Genomic DNA, 17207 nt, shown 5'->3' with positions numbered 1-17207 from the left:
GGATTTTCAAACGCGGACCAAGCAAAGATAACATTTTGTCCAGGTGGCAGCTGTGAGAAATCCTTCAAAGCCGCAGGTCTGTGTTTACAATCTGTGATAAATATCCATAATGGCCTATATTTGTTTCCCTATGGCAATGTCAAAAAGAACATAGTATCTAAGTTAAACCACGATAATGTAAAACATAAAGTAAGTCAAAAAGTTAAACCAACATTCAGAGTACGTCCTTGATGGCAGGTCATGCGATCAAAGACACTCTAAAAAAGTACCACAATTAAATAAGAAAACCTAAAAGACTCAAACATACACAAACAAAAAACAACACAAAAAATGCTAGATTACTTCCAAATAACAAAATGCATGATATGACTGCTATGTCTGAAGTCATGTCTTCTGCTCTGATGTTGGATAGATGACTGAGCGACACTCTGGTTTGGTTTTAGCATCCACATCCAAATCCTTCCATTCGAAAAAGTGATTGACATGTCATGTATAGTCATCTTAAAATGCTTGCTAAATCCTAGACAGTTTTAAGTTTAGTGTATTGTGTGTTGAAAAAGGTTGGTCTGAGCACCTTCTCCACCGCTGATGACGAGCTGTCCATCAATAATAAACTTACTGCTTTATCTTGTTCTGCTCATCATAAAAACATAAAATAGATCGGTTTTATTTGTTTGCGTTCAAATGTATGCAAACAAAAGGGATTTGATGAGCTATTGAATGGCCTCTGATATAATAATCTGGCTATTTGCCTGTGCTGCTCATTATAAGCAGTAAAATCAGCCATTGTGCCCATTTTGACTCCTTTTAAAAGTTTTTTTGATAAATATTACTAAATGTATATTTAATATTATTTATACCTAATTGATAATTTTATGTCTCCAGATGTAGGATGTGTTGTGTGTCTGAGAAGGTGATGACTGATGAACACAACACACACATTGCGGGGTCTTCAGTGTGTTGATCTGCTCCCCTCCTGCGATGACAACTTGTAGGTACAACCTCCACGGAGCATGCGCAGAAGCGGCCAGTCAGCCCGTATTTGTTCCTAGACATCCTCACCATCATCACCATCATCATCATCATCACAGGTTGAGCTGAGCGTCTTCCCCCAACAAAGAAGCATCTCCTCTTTGGTTTATTTATTTATTTATCAATCCGCGCTCTGTTTGTTTCTTGTTGTTTGTTTGTTTGTTTGTTTGTGTGTGTGTGTGTTTTTGTTGCGGTTGCAAACAGCAGCACGCAGGGAGCGGAAGCCATAAGATGAAGAAACGCTATGTGGACGCGAGCAGGATCCGGAAAATGAAGAAGCTGAAGATAACGGAGCGGCTGTCTGAGAGGTGGGCACCGCTCAGCTTTGTGTTGTGCTCTTCGTGTGTCTGCATGTGTGTTTTTGTGTGTATGGTGTCACCTGTATGCCGGATCGCATCTGGGCCAAAAAAAAAAAAAAATGCGTCTGAAATGAAAGATAGAAGCGCAGAAATGTCAGTTCAGCCCGCTTTGTTTACAGAAATGAAGCAGCTGTGGCCAACTTACCGTCGGCCTGCTCTCCTTTCAGTACAGACACACTAAACCTGCAACCAGCAGGATGGAAAAATCCTCTTTAAAACCCTTTTCCCGTCCAACATGAAGGAAAACAACATTTTGCGATTTAAAAAAAACAAACACACAATTTGAAAGTGTCTAGACAGCGTCCAGACAAGACAGGACTCGCTGAAGAAAGAAACCACTTGTTTTAATGGGGCATTGTTTCATAAAGGAGGGAGACAACAACAGGAAATGCTAATAAATGAATGTCTTTTACTCTGAAAACAAATGCTAACGTCTTATTTAAGTATTTCAAGTATGCAAAGCCAAGCGTGACAAGATGTCATGGATAAAAATGAGCTCTTTTTGTTGTGAAATTGTTGTTGCATGCCTGAATGTCTCATTGATAACTTAAAGTAGATAGTCAGTTGTATTGTGAGGAGAATTGTTTTGGTTTCTCTCCCTTACTGTCCCTCCTTCTCTTTGTATTATAAAATACTGCTATAAGGCGAGTTTGAGCTGATATGAAGAATTTCAGACGCTGCAGTGTTTCACATAAAAAATCCTTCTTGTTGAGGAACACTTCTCATCTTTGATGATGCTTCGGATACTAGTGAGATCATTTTTAAAATGCTTTGTAAAGTCATATTGAACTCGTAGCAGGAATCCAAGATGCTGTGGGGTTTCTTCTCTGTCCCACCTCGCTCCTCCACGTTGGGTCATTTCATTAAAGAGAAGTTCATTTGAAAGAACCTGCATGCTTGCCAGCTATAATGAAAACACCTGCACGAAAGCTTACAAATGAAAGGCATATTTAAGCTTGGATGTGTCACGGGATGCTGTGGGGCTCCCTCTCTCCTCCAGATGAAATATTGCCATGGTTACCAAACAAAGAAGGGGCGATGTGATAGCAGCCTATGGACGAGCAGAACAAAGGAGTAAACCACAGCTCCTGTTCGGCTCGTGATCGCCTAATAAAACGAAGCGGGAGCAGTCATTGTTCTTAAGTGCCTCTACTTTCAGACACTGACTGGGTTTTTAAAATGCAGCTGTTCAATTAGGGTTCAGCATTTCGTGTCTGAGCTGAAGTGTTCTTTTGGCTCATGTGGGGGTTTTATGTTGGGGCTTGAAAGGCTGCTTTATTTTGCCTTCAGTAAAATCCAAGATGTGTTTCAAATCAGGCCAAACTGGATTGATGGTTTGACGTGTAAAAGGCGTATTAATCGACTCTTCTATTTTGATCTCTGTTTTCCCAGTGCGTACACCTTCTTAAAGTTTATGATGATGTGGATGCTGGTGTTGCTGGCGGATTTCATCCTTGAATTCAGGCTGGAGTACCTGTGGCCTTGCTGGCTCTTCTTTGGGAGTGTATACACCACTTTCCACTGCCACGGGCTGGTGAGGACCCCCCCGCCCCCACTGTGTGATTCATAAAGTGTGCAATAGTCCAGATGTTGATCATTTTGCAGAATGGTTCCAGTACATTTAACTCACAATACTATTTTCTTTGTTCGCAGGTTATTTGTATTGTTTTTGTTTGTGCTGCCTTCACTCTTGATATCTTTTGTTTAATTTTTGTTCCTCTGCACTGGCTGTTCTTTGTGGCGAGCACCTATGTATTATTCAATTACATATGGCACACAGGTGAGTATGTTTGTGGAATTCTTTACCTCTCATAAGAAGGAAGTTTTGTTTGTAATGGATATCCAGTGGACTTTTTCTCCAGCTCTCTCTTCACGCCTGATTATCTCATTACTGTTTCAGAGAAGGGCATCTGTATATCAACGGTGTCCCTGTGGATCCTGCTGGTGTACACAGAGGCTTCACTTCGACTCAAAGACCTTAAAACCTCTCATGCCAACCTCTCTCATCTCTTTGCGGCACACTGGTAATGTTTATTTGCCTTCAGCAGATGTAAAAGTAATTCTCTAAATTAAAAATTCTTGCTGGGACATTAATTGAGCTCTCCAAAAAGTATCTGTATTAACTGTTATGAATCTCCTGTGAAATCATGACTGAAAACATCAAGATGTTTTTACATCATAGATTACAAGAGCAAATTCACTTTTATGCTACCAGCTAAAGAGCAATCAAGTATGATCGGAAAGATTACAATATGCTTACATTTATTGATAGAGTACACATTAATAACGTAGTGTGTCAACCAAGATGTGTTTTTGTCATTGTGATGAGCACTCAAGTTCTTAATATATCTGTTTTTGCCTGTATTTACACTCAGTATTGGATATCCTGTAGTATATTTGGGGTTTGACGCCACCTGCTACTTCACCAACATCTTTAAGCTGCGCATACAGAAAGCCGTGCAGAGTGAAAACAACTTCCACATGCACCTGCTGCAGCACTCACTCCCTCCAGGCCTGCAGGTTTTCCCCAAGACAGGCACAGATGGCAGCAGCAGTAAGTCTCTGCATCTGCACCATCCACTCATTCCCTCCCCAGCTAGCCTTTTCATAGTTTCTCAGTAATTTTTGTCTCTTTTTTCCAAGAGGTCTTCTGCAGCAGAATGCATAAAACACCTTAATGCAACAAAGTGAACTTCCTTTACTGCATTAAGGCGTCAGTTTAGATGATTACTCCTCTGTAAGAGAATATTATCCATCATAAACACAATATAAACTCAACAAGACTATTGAAGAAAAGGGGTGGTTCGTGCAGTGTAATGGCAGCTAAACCCCCCCCCCCTTTTTTTTTCGCCCCTGTCTGTTTATGCAGAGTCAAAATGGACGATAAAGCCAGAGTCCAGTCAGTATCAGTGTCAGAATGGTGCTGTAGTGGCCCATGACGAGGCGAACACTGTGGATTGCCTGCAGATCTGCAGTGAAGAGAGAGCAACAGAGAAAACCACTCAGGAGGTGAAGTCAGCTGAAACGACTCGCCGGCCATTATCGTCCAAACACAGTGTCAGTGAGTCCAGAGATTTGCTCCTTAGTGGGGCAGGAGGACCAGAATCCTCCACGACTGTAGATAATCTACCTCAAGAGGAGCAAGGAAGCAAAGTCTCTCGGGCAGCAAAGAGCTCCTCACCGAAAGTTCGCAGGGGAAGCACAAACACTCCCTCTCCACCTGCAGCGAGGACTGAGAAGAAACAAAGATCCAACTCAAAAACAGTCAGCCCCAACCGGGACCTGACAGACAAGAGCACCGCAGTGGTTCAGAATTACCATGCAGAACAAATGAGCAAGTAAGTCACAAATAATTCAGCTCAGCTCAGTTTCACGTCGTCAAGAGATGTTGAAATCTGTTCTCTCCTGTGTATTTTAGGCTGGAGCAGGAGCTGAGGAGGCTGAAGGGTGAGCTGCAGGCGAGCAGGCAGAGCGAGCAGGAGCTGCGAAGTCACATCTGCAACTTAACAAATAGCGAGAGAAGCTTGAGACCAGAGGTTTCCCTGCTCAGACAGTCCAACATGCTGCTGCAGAGCAAGTGAGTGACTCACCAAAGTGTCTCTGGCGCCTTCTGTGGGCTGTTTGACATGTTGGATCAGGATATAGATGAAAACTTAGAGTGCATGCCAGTAAAAAATGGGGCTAGAATTAGCAGCAGCAGACCATTTGCATGCAAACAAAATTTGGCATGAATCCTCCACCTCCACTATTGTTTTTTTTTTTTTTTTTTTTTTTTTTTTTTTTTAAAGCATGTTATGTTTCTCATTTCTGCATTTTTAAGCTGGGAAAAAAAGGTACTTCATAAGTTAGTCCAACGCCACGTCTACCAGCCACAGGCTTTAAATCTTTTTGAGATGAGCATGTTATGTGCAGTTTGGATCAGTGCCAACACTGCTGATATGACATGCTCCAGTTTTTAAAGCCAGACGCTCACCAGTGATTTCACAACAAGAAGGATGACGAAAGAGTTACAGATGTGTTGTTAAAACACTAATTAACTTATTTTATGGTGTTATTTGTGACCTTATTAAAAGTGGGATCTGATGTCTTTCCTTCAGGATTCTGTGTTTGACTAAGACCAAACAGCGGGACAAACAGACCAGTGTGATGCTGGAGAAGAAGACCAGAGCAGAGACAGAGGCCAGACTCTCTGCTGAGAAACAGTTGGCCGAACTTAAGGCTCAGAAACTGGAGGAGGCAGCCAGCACAGCACGGAGCCTAACAAACAGGTAAATCACACTTTCAAATTTCCAGCTACTCAAGTGGCTTAGTGCCTAAAAAGTAAAGCAGGATCTGCATTTGTTTGCCGCTGAATATGATTAAAAATTAGCTGTGAGAGTGAAATCATGTTTATTCGCTTTCTTGCCAAGCTTTAAAACCAGAAATTGGTTACCACACTGATGTCTTTAACAGGACTGGAAACAGGGGAAACGTTTAAGATGGTTCTTTCAGGGGACACTTTGCTTTTTATTCAAATTAAACAAACAAGTTGTTAATTAGTGGTCCTCAGAGGTGCTGATTGGTTTATCCAGATTATCTGTTTCCCTCTGCTTCCTGTCTCACAGTAGCTGAACGTAGCTTCATATTAAATGCGCAGACATGTTGCCAATAACCGTGTAAAAATTATTATTCCGCCAATGCATGCGACACTTTACAGATTATTGTAGCACACAAGGCCAATGTAAAAAGTGTTAATGAATGCCATGTCTTTTTTCTGTGTGATCTGGTCTTCATTTCAAATGAAAACCCTCTTTTACTGCTCAAAAACTGTTATTTTCTCCATCTTCTACACCAGGCAGGAACACTCTGAAACCCAAATGTTAAGGAAAAGAGTTAAAGATCTAGAGACAGAGTACAAACAACTACAGCTGGAGTATCAAGTGAAAGAAAGTCGGGTGGTAGATCTAGAGAGTGATGTTGAGGTATCTTTTTCCTCTGTTTGGGAATGAGCTTGTGAAGTTAAGTGTCTGTGAGTCTCGAGTGGTCAAGTACTCAGTTGTCTTCAGTTTGGTCATGTAGTTTTGCTGTTTGAGTTGTTGTTCCTATTTTTTTTTTTTTTTTTTTGTTATTCTTTGTTTTCGTAAAACATACTAGAAAACTGAATGGACTTGATGGGAGAGATGAATTGTTCCTTTTATTTTGGCCTGCAGTTAACATATTACCATTGCATCAGTATTACTGTATGGTTGCTTTTGTATGACATCAGGTTTGTGCATTTTTGTACCGTGTGATTTGATTTTAGTCACATACTCTACATGACGCATGCTGAATCAGAAGCCAGGTCCTCCATGTAAAAACATTATTTTGCCTGGATTTAAAAAAAAAAAAAGAGACTGCAGGTCAACTCCCTCAAAATATATTGAAACATTAAAAGTTAATGTCACCACAGAAAGAATCATTCCTGTGTAGCTTTCCAATCATGTGCAGTTATGTGTTTTTTATTTTTTGGATGGCTGGCCAGGTCATCATCATTGTGTGGAAGCTGTTGTGTCTGTAGTGCATTGGTTCTCTAAGTGAATGAAATTAACTCCATTTCCAAAACAGTTCAAGTGATGAAGTGGAAAAATAGACTGAAATTAAATGAAATACTTAGAAAACCAAAGCACTTACTTCCTCAGGTAGTCACTGCAGGAGGTAAAGTGAAGTTTGTTCGTTTAACACTTTTTCTCACGACTGATGTGTTCCTGGACTCAGGCTTTGGGGAAGTACAGCTGTGTGGAAAAAGAGACGGACTTGCTGCTGTCCACTCTGTCAGCCATGCAGGAGAAAGCTCAACATCTGGAGTACAACCTGAGCGCCGAGACTCGCATAAAACTGGACCTGTTCTCGGCTCTGGGAGACGCCCGCAGACAGCTGGAGATCGCTCAAGGTTCGCATGCTTCACCTTCACATAAAAAAATCCTTTTTCTTCTTCTCTGATATAATTCTGTTCATCATAAAAATGGTTTTACACACATACACCGGCACAGATATAAATATGAATACAATGAAATACATTTGTTTATCCTGCAGATAAAGTGATGAAGCAGGACCAAGAGATCCGTGAGATGAAGCAGAAGATAGCGGAGGTGATGGCCGTCAGCCCTGGTGTCTCCTACATGGCCCCTCGGCCTCCGGTACCGCAGTACCTCACCAAGTTGCTCAACTCTGAGCGCTACATGCTGAATCCACGAGCGCTGATGTACCAGTGTCTGAAGAAATAAAGGACGCCAATTTCTCAGGCCTCCTTCTCAGACCCATTTAACCTAAACCGTTAGAGGGAAGGGATGGATGGATTTTGTTACAGCACTAAATGAACCATAGTCATCTGCTTCTAGCCGTGAGTGGAACCTGAACGAGCCTCCGCAGGTTTAATGCCTTCAGCTGCACTGATGGTGCTAACTTGACATGACTTTATTTATATCATGTATCCGCCCACATCAAGGGTTAAAGAGTATCACTCTAAAGTCAGGTATCTGATATGCAGAGCTGCTATGGGCACGAGTTTGACTGAAAGAGACACCAGTGTAAACCATCTAATTCTTCTTCAAGTAATTTCCAGAAACTGGACCCAGTCAATCCGTCTTTCTCTGGTAGGATCCAAAATGGTCTCGCATCACAAAGTATGAATCAATTGTTTACTCATGTCGCAGGATTTCAGATTTTTTTTTTTTTTTTTAAAGTAGAAATTTCAGCTTTCACAGACAGCAATACTGGTCAAAGTCTTCAATACAACAATCTCAATTTTTAGTTTATACCTTTGCTTATTATAACAAAGTGATCCAATATGCCTTTTTATTATAGGAAGATCACTGGCATCAGTAATAAGATGAATAGGGGCTCTGGTCTATTGGAGTGTCCTAGTAAGTCATGGCAAAGTGACTCTGAGCCAAAATTTACAATGTCAGGATCCTAAAACTGGAGCAGCTTCAATAAAAGTCCGCCATTATTTATGGCATGTCTGCTTTTCCTACTGTGACAAGGCAAAATGTCACTTTGGAAAAAGACTTTTAGTCAGTCATGAAACAGCTGTGCTGTTTATATGTCAAGCTGCAGCAGTTAGATGTGAAAACTATGAACTGTATCTCTTTATCTCCAGTATGATTCTAGAGAAATAAGTAATTAGAATAGATGTCCATTTTATGGACTTATATTCAATTAAAGAAAATACACAGAACCTCCTTAATTTCTGAAAATATGAAATTAAAATATACTAAAGACAAGTCTGTTGAAGCAGGAATCTAATTATCTGACAATATTAACATATTTCATAAAGCACACAACAGGATATTGTTGGTATCTGTAAATAGAGGATTGAGATGATTTAAGATTTGAATAGTTTGAATTGTGGCCATAGCTTCACTAAATTTTACAGATTTCAGTTTGAATGTCTGTTTGAGAGGTGCCATCTTGATGTGAAATCACCTAAAAATGATGAGTGAGATGCAGAAAAAGGAGCTCACTATGACGGTGATTATCCCGTTTCCACTGACATCTTAACGCTGAACAACTCTCAGCTTCACGGTGAGGAAAAACTGGGCAAAGAGAGTGAAAAGGTGAACTGGCTGACTCAGAATTCAACTTTGTCCATGATTTAAAGTGGAGTTGTGCGTTGGCCAAAACATGGTTCATGAATTTAATTACTGTGCCTATATACATTACTTTCGAACTGGGAAGTAAAACACAAATTTAATGTGAAAGAGTAATGTGTTTGAATTGAAGTGCTATGTACTGTTTTTGTAGTTCTTTTTTTTTTTTTTTTTTTAAACTCGCTGTACAGAATTGACAATACCTACGTCTCTGAAAAACACTCATGAACTGGATGTCACCATTTTCGGTAGCTTTTTATTTGGGGTGTGTTTCTAGGACGGTTTATAAAAAAAAATTATTTTTTAAGTCTCGCTGTACTTTTATTATACTGCTGTAATTTTGTACGGCATTGTGTTTTGTCAGCATGAAACGTGTTTTCTTCAACTGTTATTTGAGCACACATTGTGACTTTAAGTATGTACATTAATTTACTTGTACAAGGGCTACAGTTTCTAAAATTTTGAACAAATTGTTAATTCAGGCAGTGATGGATAGAGATCACACTCCTGATACACCAGGATGGGTTTTGTATAAATGAATTTAAACAAGTAAATTTTGTTCATTTGTGTGTCCGTGTGTATATTGTGCCATCTAAAACTTTTTTTTTTTTTTTTTTGGACCCATAGGACATTTATGTGAAATTTATGTCAAAATCAGAAATACTGAAGTCTTTGGTTACAAACTTATTTAAATAAATGGTAAAATTAACTGATTTAAACCATACTCAATTTAGGTGCAATGGGTCATTGCTCAAATCAGTTTGAATTAATTACAATTAAAATAATTGTATTTTGAATAGTTTTAATTAAAACTATCAATATTTAAAGTCAACCAAATCTTACAGACTTTTATAAAATTCACATTATGAATTCATGTACATTAAATTTACTCAAGTTCTATTAGTAAGTTTAACAACTTTAGCCATTCAAGTAAGCCCATTAAGATATTTAATGAATTTAAGTGTAATTTATTTGAATTAATTCTGTATTTGAAATTCAGATTTTATTAAATCTTATTTTATTTAATCCAATAAAACTTTTTAATATTTGAGTTGCTAAATTTTCTTTCAAGTGTTTGTCTAACTTTGTCCGATGTGCCAGGGTTTTACTCTACTCTGCACAAAATGTGATCTGGGTTACTTTATGCTGCCATCATGTACAAAAACACTTTAAAGGCCCAGTTTAAACACAGGATGACACCAAACACTGGCAGTAAGTGCTGATAGTGATTTTTTTTTTTTTTTATTATTTTAGGAAGTGAAAAAAGGGTATATGCGTAGCAGAAACAGAACACAGTGTCCAGCATACAGTGTACAAGATGGTCACAAGCATGCCAGGCAGTTCCACACTTGTATCTTGCAGAATCTACAGACCCAAAGAGAAGGTAATCACAGCACAGAGTAGGTGAGAACTCCTCACTGACATCGGTTTCAGTGACACAATTTATAATCATCTCACTTCCTCCTGTTGGTGTGAAGAAGCCAGAGGCCACAGGACATTTCCAACAGGATGTAAAAATGTACAGTAGTGCAAAGTAGCAGAGGGAGCCTTTAAACATTGAACAGATAAGATTGGTCAGAGGCGATGATTGAGTTGAATTTCTAAGTGGCAAAGCACATTTTAACTCGCACAGAATGCCTCAGCCAAGATGGAAAACTAACGCTTCAGTGACAAAAATCTAAATGCTGACAAAACTCTCCACATGAAAACTTACTGACTCCATTGACTTAAAAGCATGTTGCATGCATCAGTTTCCATTTAGATACTGAAAAGCATACGTGCACACACCAAACCTGCAGACAAACACCCATCAGATTATGTGCTTGAACGCTGCAGCATCTTCACATGGATCTAAGCTAAGTCCCAAGTTGTAAAGTGCCACCTAAAGACAACTTATTGACCAAGCCCTAATTGATTATTACTGCCATGGACTACTACTAACAAAAGCTAGCAATAGTTGGACCACAGTCAACACCTCTTTTTGTAGAAAACAACAGTATGGATTAAAGAAGAGAGCGAGGAGGAGGAGAGCACGTAAAAGCATACATTCAAACAACCACCGGCCTTAGTGCTGGAAGTGAAGTAAAGTACACACTCAAGAAAAGATACACAAATAAATAGTTTCAATAGTTTATCGGTAGCTCTTCAGATTGTGTTGCAACTTCATGTTTCATGATTATGTTGATGTAATGACAGAATTTTTAACGACGTTGCATCTGTCGCATTACGAGCTTGATGCAATTGAGACTCGTCAAAAACAAACAAGTAATGAAGATGCCTCACTCACCGCTCAAGAAAAAGTTTAAAAAGGACCAGACGACCAGACTTAACCTTACAACACCATAATACATACACTTCAGTATGCCGGGACAAAGTTTTTTTTTTCCATACAGACAACTATCGAACAATTTCACGTAAAAATGTTTAAAATACACTTTTAATACTGACTTAAGGAAAATACTACCGTTATCCAGTTTTATTTTGCTTACCTCTACCATTTAGTTTCTACTTTGAACTGAAAGAAATAAGCCGGGAAAAGTGGAAACATTTGTATTTTCCTTGAAGTTTCAACTAGGATTTCCTCTCTGAAAAGAGAAGCAGATGACTGTATTAGGTGGGATGGGAAAAAAAAAAGATAGAAAGCCAACAACCACTTAGTGGCTGCTTTTCCCACCAGAAGATACAAGGACAGGTTGCAGGATCTGCAATCAGACCAAGGCTCCCTCCCATGTCCGCGCAAAGCTTTCCTGCAACTCAGGAACTCAGGTGAAGAAAAAAAGCTAGTCCTGTTGTTGAGGACAAGGAGGGCTATTATAAGAAGGCCTGGCAAGTCCTCCACTATGAAGAAACAGTCACCGGATTAAGAGAACCATTCCGGCTGTAGAACTTGGAGAAGGCCTCTTCAAGAACAGATGCAAGTAGTGGCTGATCGCCCTGAAACGGAAATACAGTGGTGTCAAAAAAATGGCCAATGCCTGTCAAACCCTGAGGCTGGATGCTGTAGTTATGCTAATAATAGCAAAAGGTACAGAGGTCTCAGGGGGTCATGGTGACGAGCTCTACGAACCTCACTGATAAATCCCAGCTGAACAAGCTCCACAGCCAGCTCCTGCACGTTCTCATCTGGACAAAACAGTCAGAACGTCATGTGATGAATGATGTTATAGTGAATGTATGACCTAATGCCAGTGATGAAGTACAAAATAACGCTCTTAAAAGATTATCATATTTGTTACACGTAACAACTGCAAATGTGCACGTGCCCCATCTGTTAACAACAGCACCATGATCTGATAGGAACAGAGATACTCACTTGGTAACAAATCACAGCTCAAGTGCCTGTTCAATTTATCCTCAAGTTTCAACAACAAGGTCAGCTAAGGAGAGGATAAAAGAAGTCATTTAAAAACATTACACGCTTTCACTCTCTCAGATTGCTTTATCTGCAGGCACAATTTGTGACTTACATGATGTTTAGCACCCTCATCAACAGGCTCAATATTACACTGCATCTGTAGGACCTGGGAAGTGTCACAAGACCCAGCTTAGTATTTGGCAAATGAGCATACAGAATGTGAACATTGATAAAATAGATAAAATCCAAATTTGCTTACTTAGTTTTAGAAATGTTCTTGTGGTATATTTGAACAGATAGATTATATTTTTCCAATGATTATATTTTCACCCAAAAGCTTATTGCAAATAGTTTTACTTCCTGCCAGTCCTCACCTTCCTGGTCTCAAGCTCTGCAGGTTCAGGGGTGGGGGTCTTGACTGAGGGGGGCACGATGGGAGATTTCACCGCCTCCTGCTGAGGTTGTTGAGGACATGGTATGCCGAACGCAGTCAAAGGATAGATCCCATTCCTGATACGCCAGACAGAAGAAGAAGCAGCACACTTCAACTCAGGATATTCTCAGCAATCAGTGAACAGATCTAATCTCATTTTAAATTCTCCACTGTATTTTAATCCAAATCTTAAATCACAAACAAATTAATAGTAAATCTGCTTTCCAGTACATGCTCACAACTGATTTCTTACCTAACATCTTCGAGAAATTTGTCAAGCTCAAGGGCAGGGAACTGAGAGAGTCTGGAGCAAAAGATAGAAAGTGAATGTAATTAAGTAATGCTGAGCATTCATTCAGTTAGGTGGGGGGGAGAAAAAAAAATCATCACATTCTTAATTAATAATCTTAATAATTACTGCAACTTACATTAAATATAATGTACACTGACAAATACAAAAAAGTCTGTGGTATAAAATACATGTAAATATGAATTTTAGTAAAGACTTTCCTCAACCAAATGCTGGTCTTTTTATATAATGTGATTCTCAGACTTACTTCATCTGAACTCCCTCCTTGGCCTCAACAATCACCAAGTTGGGGTCCATATTCTTTGTCATTTCTTCTAATGCATTTTCTGGAATCATATCTGCAAATAAAGAGACAACATTCAATCATACAGAACATAATTTTTTCCATTTGCCAAACACACTTGCAGATTATTCTTGGCGGGCTTTGGGTCTATATGGTACATGAAAGATGGCCACTTGGACACTCATCTGGAGCTGAGCCACATTCCAGTCTTAGCTTGTAAATTTCGCCTCAGACATGTTAAATGAGATTTCCAGCTGACATACAAATTGTATTGTATCGTGGGTTTGCACAGGCAAATCACATTCTCCTCCTTTAAACTAAATATATGAATTAGCAGTGTAGTGTGCTTGTGTGTGTGCTTGCACTTACGTTGGTGGCTGACGATGCAGTGTGCAGCCAGCAGCTTAAGTAAGGGCACCTCAAACAAGGCCTGGTGAAACAACAGCTCCTTAGCTGTAGGTCGCTTACTGGGATCAATCTCCAGACACTTTTGGATAAATTCCTGAAAAGGCACAGCGGAAAAAAATCCCAAAACTTTAGCTTGTGTATCTCCCTCCTCGACAGCTATACACGCTTGACATATTTGACTCACTCGTTGCAACGGGTCCTCTAAGGACTGAATGGCACTGTTAATGGCTTCTTGAGACACATAAGACGAATCTCCATTACTCTGGATTTCCAACACAGCCATCTGAGGAAGTGATTGTGCAAAGAAGATAACAGATCAGAAGTGATTCATAAACAAAGAGCTTCAAGCAGCAGCAATCGCTCCCATGTTACACGACACGTTTGCAGACATTGGTCATCTCTCGACACATCAACCTTGATTATTTATCATTCATATTCAGTATGTGCTGTGTGATTTCCTCTCACCTCTAAGGCGCACATTCCAAAGGAATAGATATCCACGGCTGTGGTAACACTGGCAACGGCTGAGGGAAAACAAATACTGATCAGTATCAAACACAGCAACTCAATGTGAGACAGATGATACACTGGTAGGATCGCACCTCCATATTCTGGAGCAAAGAAGTGAAGGCTTTTCTGCTCTTCCCGGCAAGTTTTCACATGATTGTTAATGGTGTCTGGAGCAACTGAAATAAAGGATGAAAGACTTTGCAACACTAATGCTAGATGTAAGGAAAATGGTGAGGGATATGTTTGACATGCTTCAGCCTACCTGAGCCGATCTTTATGAGGCCATTGTGCTGAATGAAGATGGTGTCACAGGTCAGGTTGCCGTGGATGATGGGAGGTTCACAAGAGTGTAGGTAACTGGAGAGAAGAGATAGGAGAGTAGTATGGTTTTAAAATGCTAATAAAGCAACACATTCACATTCTGTGATTTCCCCTAAATGTAGCTCAATTACATAACTGATTACCTGAACTTACAATACAAGCCATTATTGGAATATGGACTTTATACCACTATTACTTATTAAAAGCAAAGTAGCTTGCAAAAATGAACATTTTTGTTAGACTGACCTCAGTGCTGAAAGTATTTGTGTGCACCAGCGTTTCCAGGCCTGTCAGAAAATAAATGTGTTACCAGAAATGAAGGTTCATGTAAAACAGGTTCAAAAAAGAGAAAGAGTCTAAAAAGGATTACTCAGCTATTTGACTTTCAGCAACATTTTCCAAGAATTGTATTTACTGTAAGTGAGTTTTCACACCTTCTCATTCATAGTCTTGTGGTTTTTCTTTGTCTTTTTCAGGAACTGTTTGAGACTTCCGGATGACATGTATTCAGTGATGAAAATGACCTGTAGATAAACATAAGGGAGATGAGACGAAAGCTCTTTCTAGTCTATCTTGGAAAAAAATAAGAGAATTTTCAATTGATTACCCACCCTGACTCTGTTCTCTTTAACATCTGTCCAGTATTTATGGAACTTCACAATGTTCAGGTGCTCCAGCTGAATCAAGTTGTCAAACACTGCTTTGACTTTTTCCTGAAGAAAAAACAAGGGATCACTCATTAACACATAAAGCCTATCTGTCTGAGGCAGTGACTACTACATGATTCTTTGTGTTGCCATTTTATTTTACATAGTTGATAATGTGAAAAAATTAGAAACATTTCAAAATGAAGCAAACCATCAATTTAAATGCCTGAGATGCCAAAATATATGGTGTCTTTCGCCATCCCCTTGACAGTTCTGAAAAATGTTTTTGTAACCAAATGAGTACAGTTTGTGCTTTGGTATGCTGTTGGCAGCAACAAATTCAACCCCTCGCTTAATGAGCTTAAAGGCCAAAGGGGGAATGAAAACTGGAAAGATTTCAAATTGTTAGCGAGATCACAGCAAACAAAGAAAGCTATCATAGAAAACAATGCTGAACACCATACATGGAAGATTATTTGCTGACATCATCGTCCTAACAGCACTGCATACCATCTGATATATTTCCGGATGGTGGTCTAACTTTACTCACCTCTTGTAGTTTGAAATTCTTCCTTTCTGAGAACATGACCTCATTCCAAACCACCTCCACTCCTTCCTCGGTGTCCATGGCCAAGTAAGCATTGTCAATCCCGGGGACATTTCGCTGATTCACCTAAGGGAGGAAAACAAAGTAATGCATTGGCCACAAAGCAGACTAATGAGCGTAAACCTGACTCCTCTGCTAACAGATCACTATACCTCTTCTCTGCGTTTCTGCCAGCGTCCACACGGGCTTTCCTCCAAAATCTCTGACTCATCCTCGCTCTCCTCCTCCTCATCCTCCGTGGCAGCAGTGGCTGGAGGCTGGGTGACCATGGACACTGGGGGGGACACCGACGACACTCCCTGACCTGCGGGTGCAGCAGCCACGGACTCCGGCTTCCCCTCCTGGACGGTGTCCGGGGCCTGCTTGCTCTCTCCCTCAGACATCCTCTCAGTTGTCAGGCCCAGCAGCCTGCTGCAGGACGGAGGAAAGCCCAAACACAGCATCACTATGACTGACCACACACCTACAGACCTGCTAACTGGCAGTAAACACAAACATACACACACACACACACAAAACAACTCCCAAGTTTTAAAGCACAGCTTGACGACAAAGGTCGGAAGCTGCTGGCCGGCTAACAGCGCTGCAGCCGAGGAGTAAGTTTGCAGAAAGAAGTTAGCTGGATTAGCCCTCTGCAGGAAGAGGCCATTATAAACCGGGTCTCGGATAAGAGGGGCAAGCGGCAGACATTGAAGGACTTACGTGTTAAAGTCAGGAAGTGTGACGATGCCAGCTCCAGTTTAACAGACACCGACCCCAGTTGGCAGTTTGAGCCCCCGCCGGCTGCGGCTCTCTCGAGTTTCTCGGCGGAGTCGCAGCTAGCTGAGCGGCGCTGCTAGCTCCTTGGCCACGGTACGGTACTACCTCCACACCGGGGGAGGGAAGAGGGAGAGAGAGGGGGGGGGACCCTTCAGGTAACTAACAACACCCAGGACGAACTTTAAAAAATAATAAAAAAAAAAAAAAAAAAAAAATCACAGACTTTAAGTATCTCCTGGGATTTACCAGCTAAACTGAGAAAGGGTCTCTCTGTAGCGACGAGTTAGCAGCTCCGCCGCCCCTCGCTGCTTCTCAAGACTCCGTTAGAGCGACTAAAGTCCACCAAACGACAACATCCGACACACGTTCACGGATCAATCTCATCACACCTGCTCACTAAGCAAACCCCCCAAACACCCGCACAGACACACAAAGGCGGCGTAACGTCATCGGTAACTCAGCGGGCAGCCGGAGGAGCTAGTTAACATGTAGCCACATATGATGGCGACAACTTACGGATGCACACCGCTCTGCCACGGCCAGCACGGGTTGCCAGGTGGTGTCTCCGATCCCCCT

General features: G+C 40.6%; 2 protein-coding genes across 5 annotated transcripts in view; one reads left to right on the top strand and one right to left on the bottom strand.

Moving 5' to 3' along the window:
* LOC115038125 (macoilin) overlaps positions 1 to 9567 on the top strand; it is a 28619-nt gene extending 19052 nt beyond the window's left edge. Inside the window, exons 2-10 of one of the 2 annotated variants that reach the window (XM_029496974.1) lie at positions 886 to 1340; positions 2784 to 2925; positions 3045 to 3171; positions 3292 to 3415; positions 4810 to 4968; positions 5489 to 5659; positions 6226 to 6352; positions 7125 to 7299; positions 7443 to 9567. In XM_029496974.1, coding sequence (XP_029352834.1) covers positions 1264 to 1340; positions 2784 to 2925; positions 3045 to 3171; positions 3292 to 3415; positions 4810 to 4968; positions 5489 to 5659; positions 6226 to 6352; positions 7125 to 7299; positions 7443 to 7633 — 1293 coding nt within the window. In that variant the 5' untranslated portion in view covers positions 886 to 1263 and the 3' untranslated portion in view covers positions 7634 to 9567. Of the gene's footprint in view, positions 1 to 885; positions 1341 to 2150; positions 2926 to 3044; positions 3172 to 3291; positions 3416 to 3766; positions 3946 to 4260; positions 4730 to 4809; positions 4969 to 5488; positions 5660 to 6225; positions 6353 to 7124; positions 7300 to 7442 lie in introns of those variants that run through there. The other variant, XR_003840491.1, reaches the window with a different exon arrangement.
* Positions 9568 to 10210: 643 nt separating this feature from the next.
* Positions 10211 to 16255, bottom strand: nrbp1 (nuclear receptor binding protein 1). 3 transcript variants are annotated; one of them, XM_029496524.1, is made up of 17 exons: positions 16025 to 16255; positions 15816 to 15938; positions 15230 to 15331; positions 15053 to 15142; positions 14865 to 14905; positions 14560 to 14654; positions 14390 to 14503; positions 14253 to 14311; positions 13972 to 14070; positions 13749 to 13881; positions 13344 to 13434; positions 13040 to 13090; positions 12728 to 12863; positions 12466 to 12519; positions 12312 to 12375; positions 12066 to 12121; positions 10211 to 11932 (listed from the first exon to the last, which is right to left on the bottom strand). In XM_029496524.1, the coding sequence occupies exons 1-17, from the start codon at positions 16253 to 16255 to the stop codon at positions 11837 to 11839; spliced, it is 1635 nt and encodes a 544-aa protein (XP_029352384.1). In that variant the 3' UTR covers positions 10211 to 11836. The 3 variants fall into 3 exon arrangements, with proteins under 3 accessions (XP_029352384.1, XP_029352385.1, XP_029352386.1); XM_029496525.1 differs by having other exon boundaries at positions 11837 to 11932; positions 14390 to 14473; XM_029496526.1 differs by having other exon boundaries at positions 11837 to 11932; positions 14390 to 14473; positions 15326 to 15331.
* Positions 16256 to 17207: the final 952 nt, after the last annotated feature.

This window comes from Echeneis naucrates, chromosome 24 (genome assembly GCF_900963305.1).
Source record: "Echeneis naucrates chromosome 24, fEcheNa1.1, whole genome shotgun sequence".
In the NCBI taxonomy this organism is placed as follows: Eukaryota; Metazoa; Chordata; class Actinopteri; order Carangiformes; family Echeneidae; genus Echeneis; species Echeneis naucrates.
This window is presented reverse-complemented; position numbering and strand designations above follow the sequence as displayed.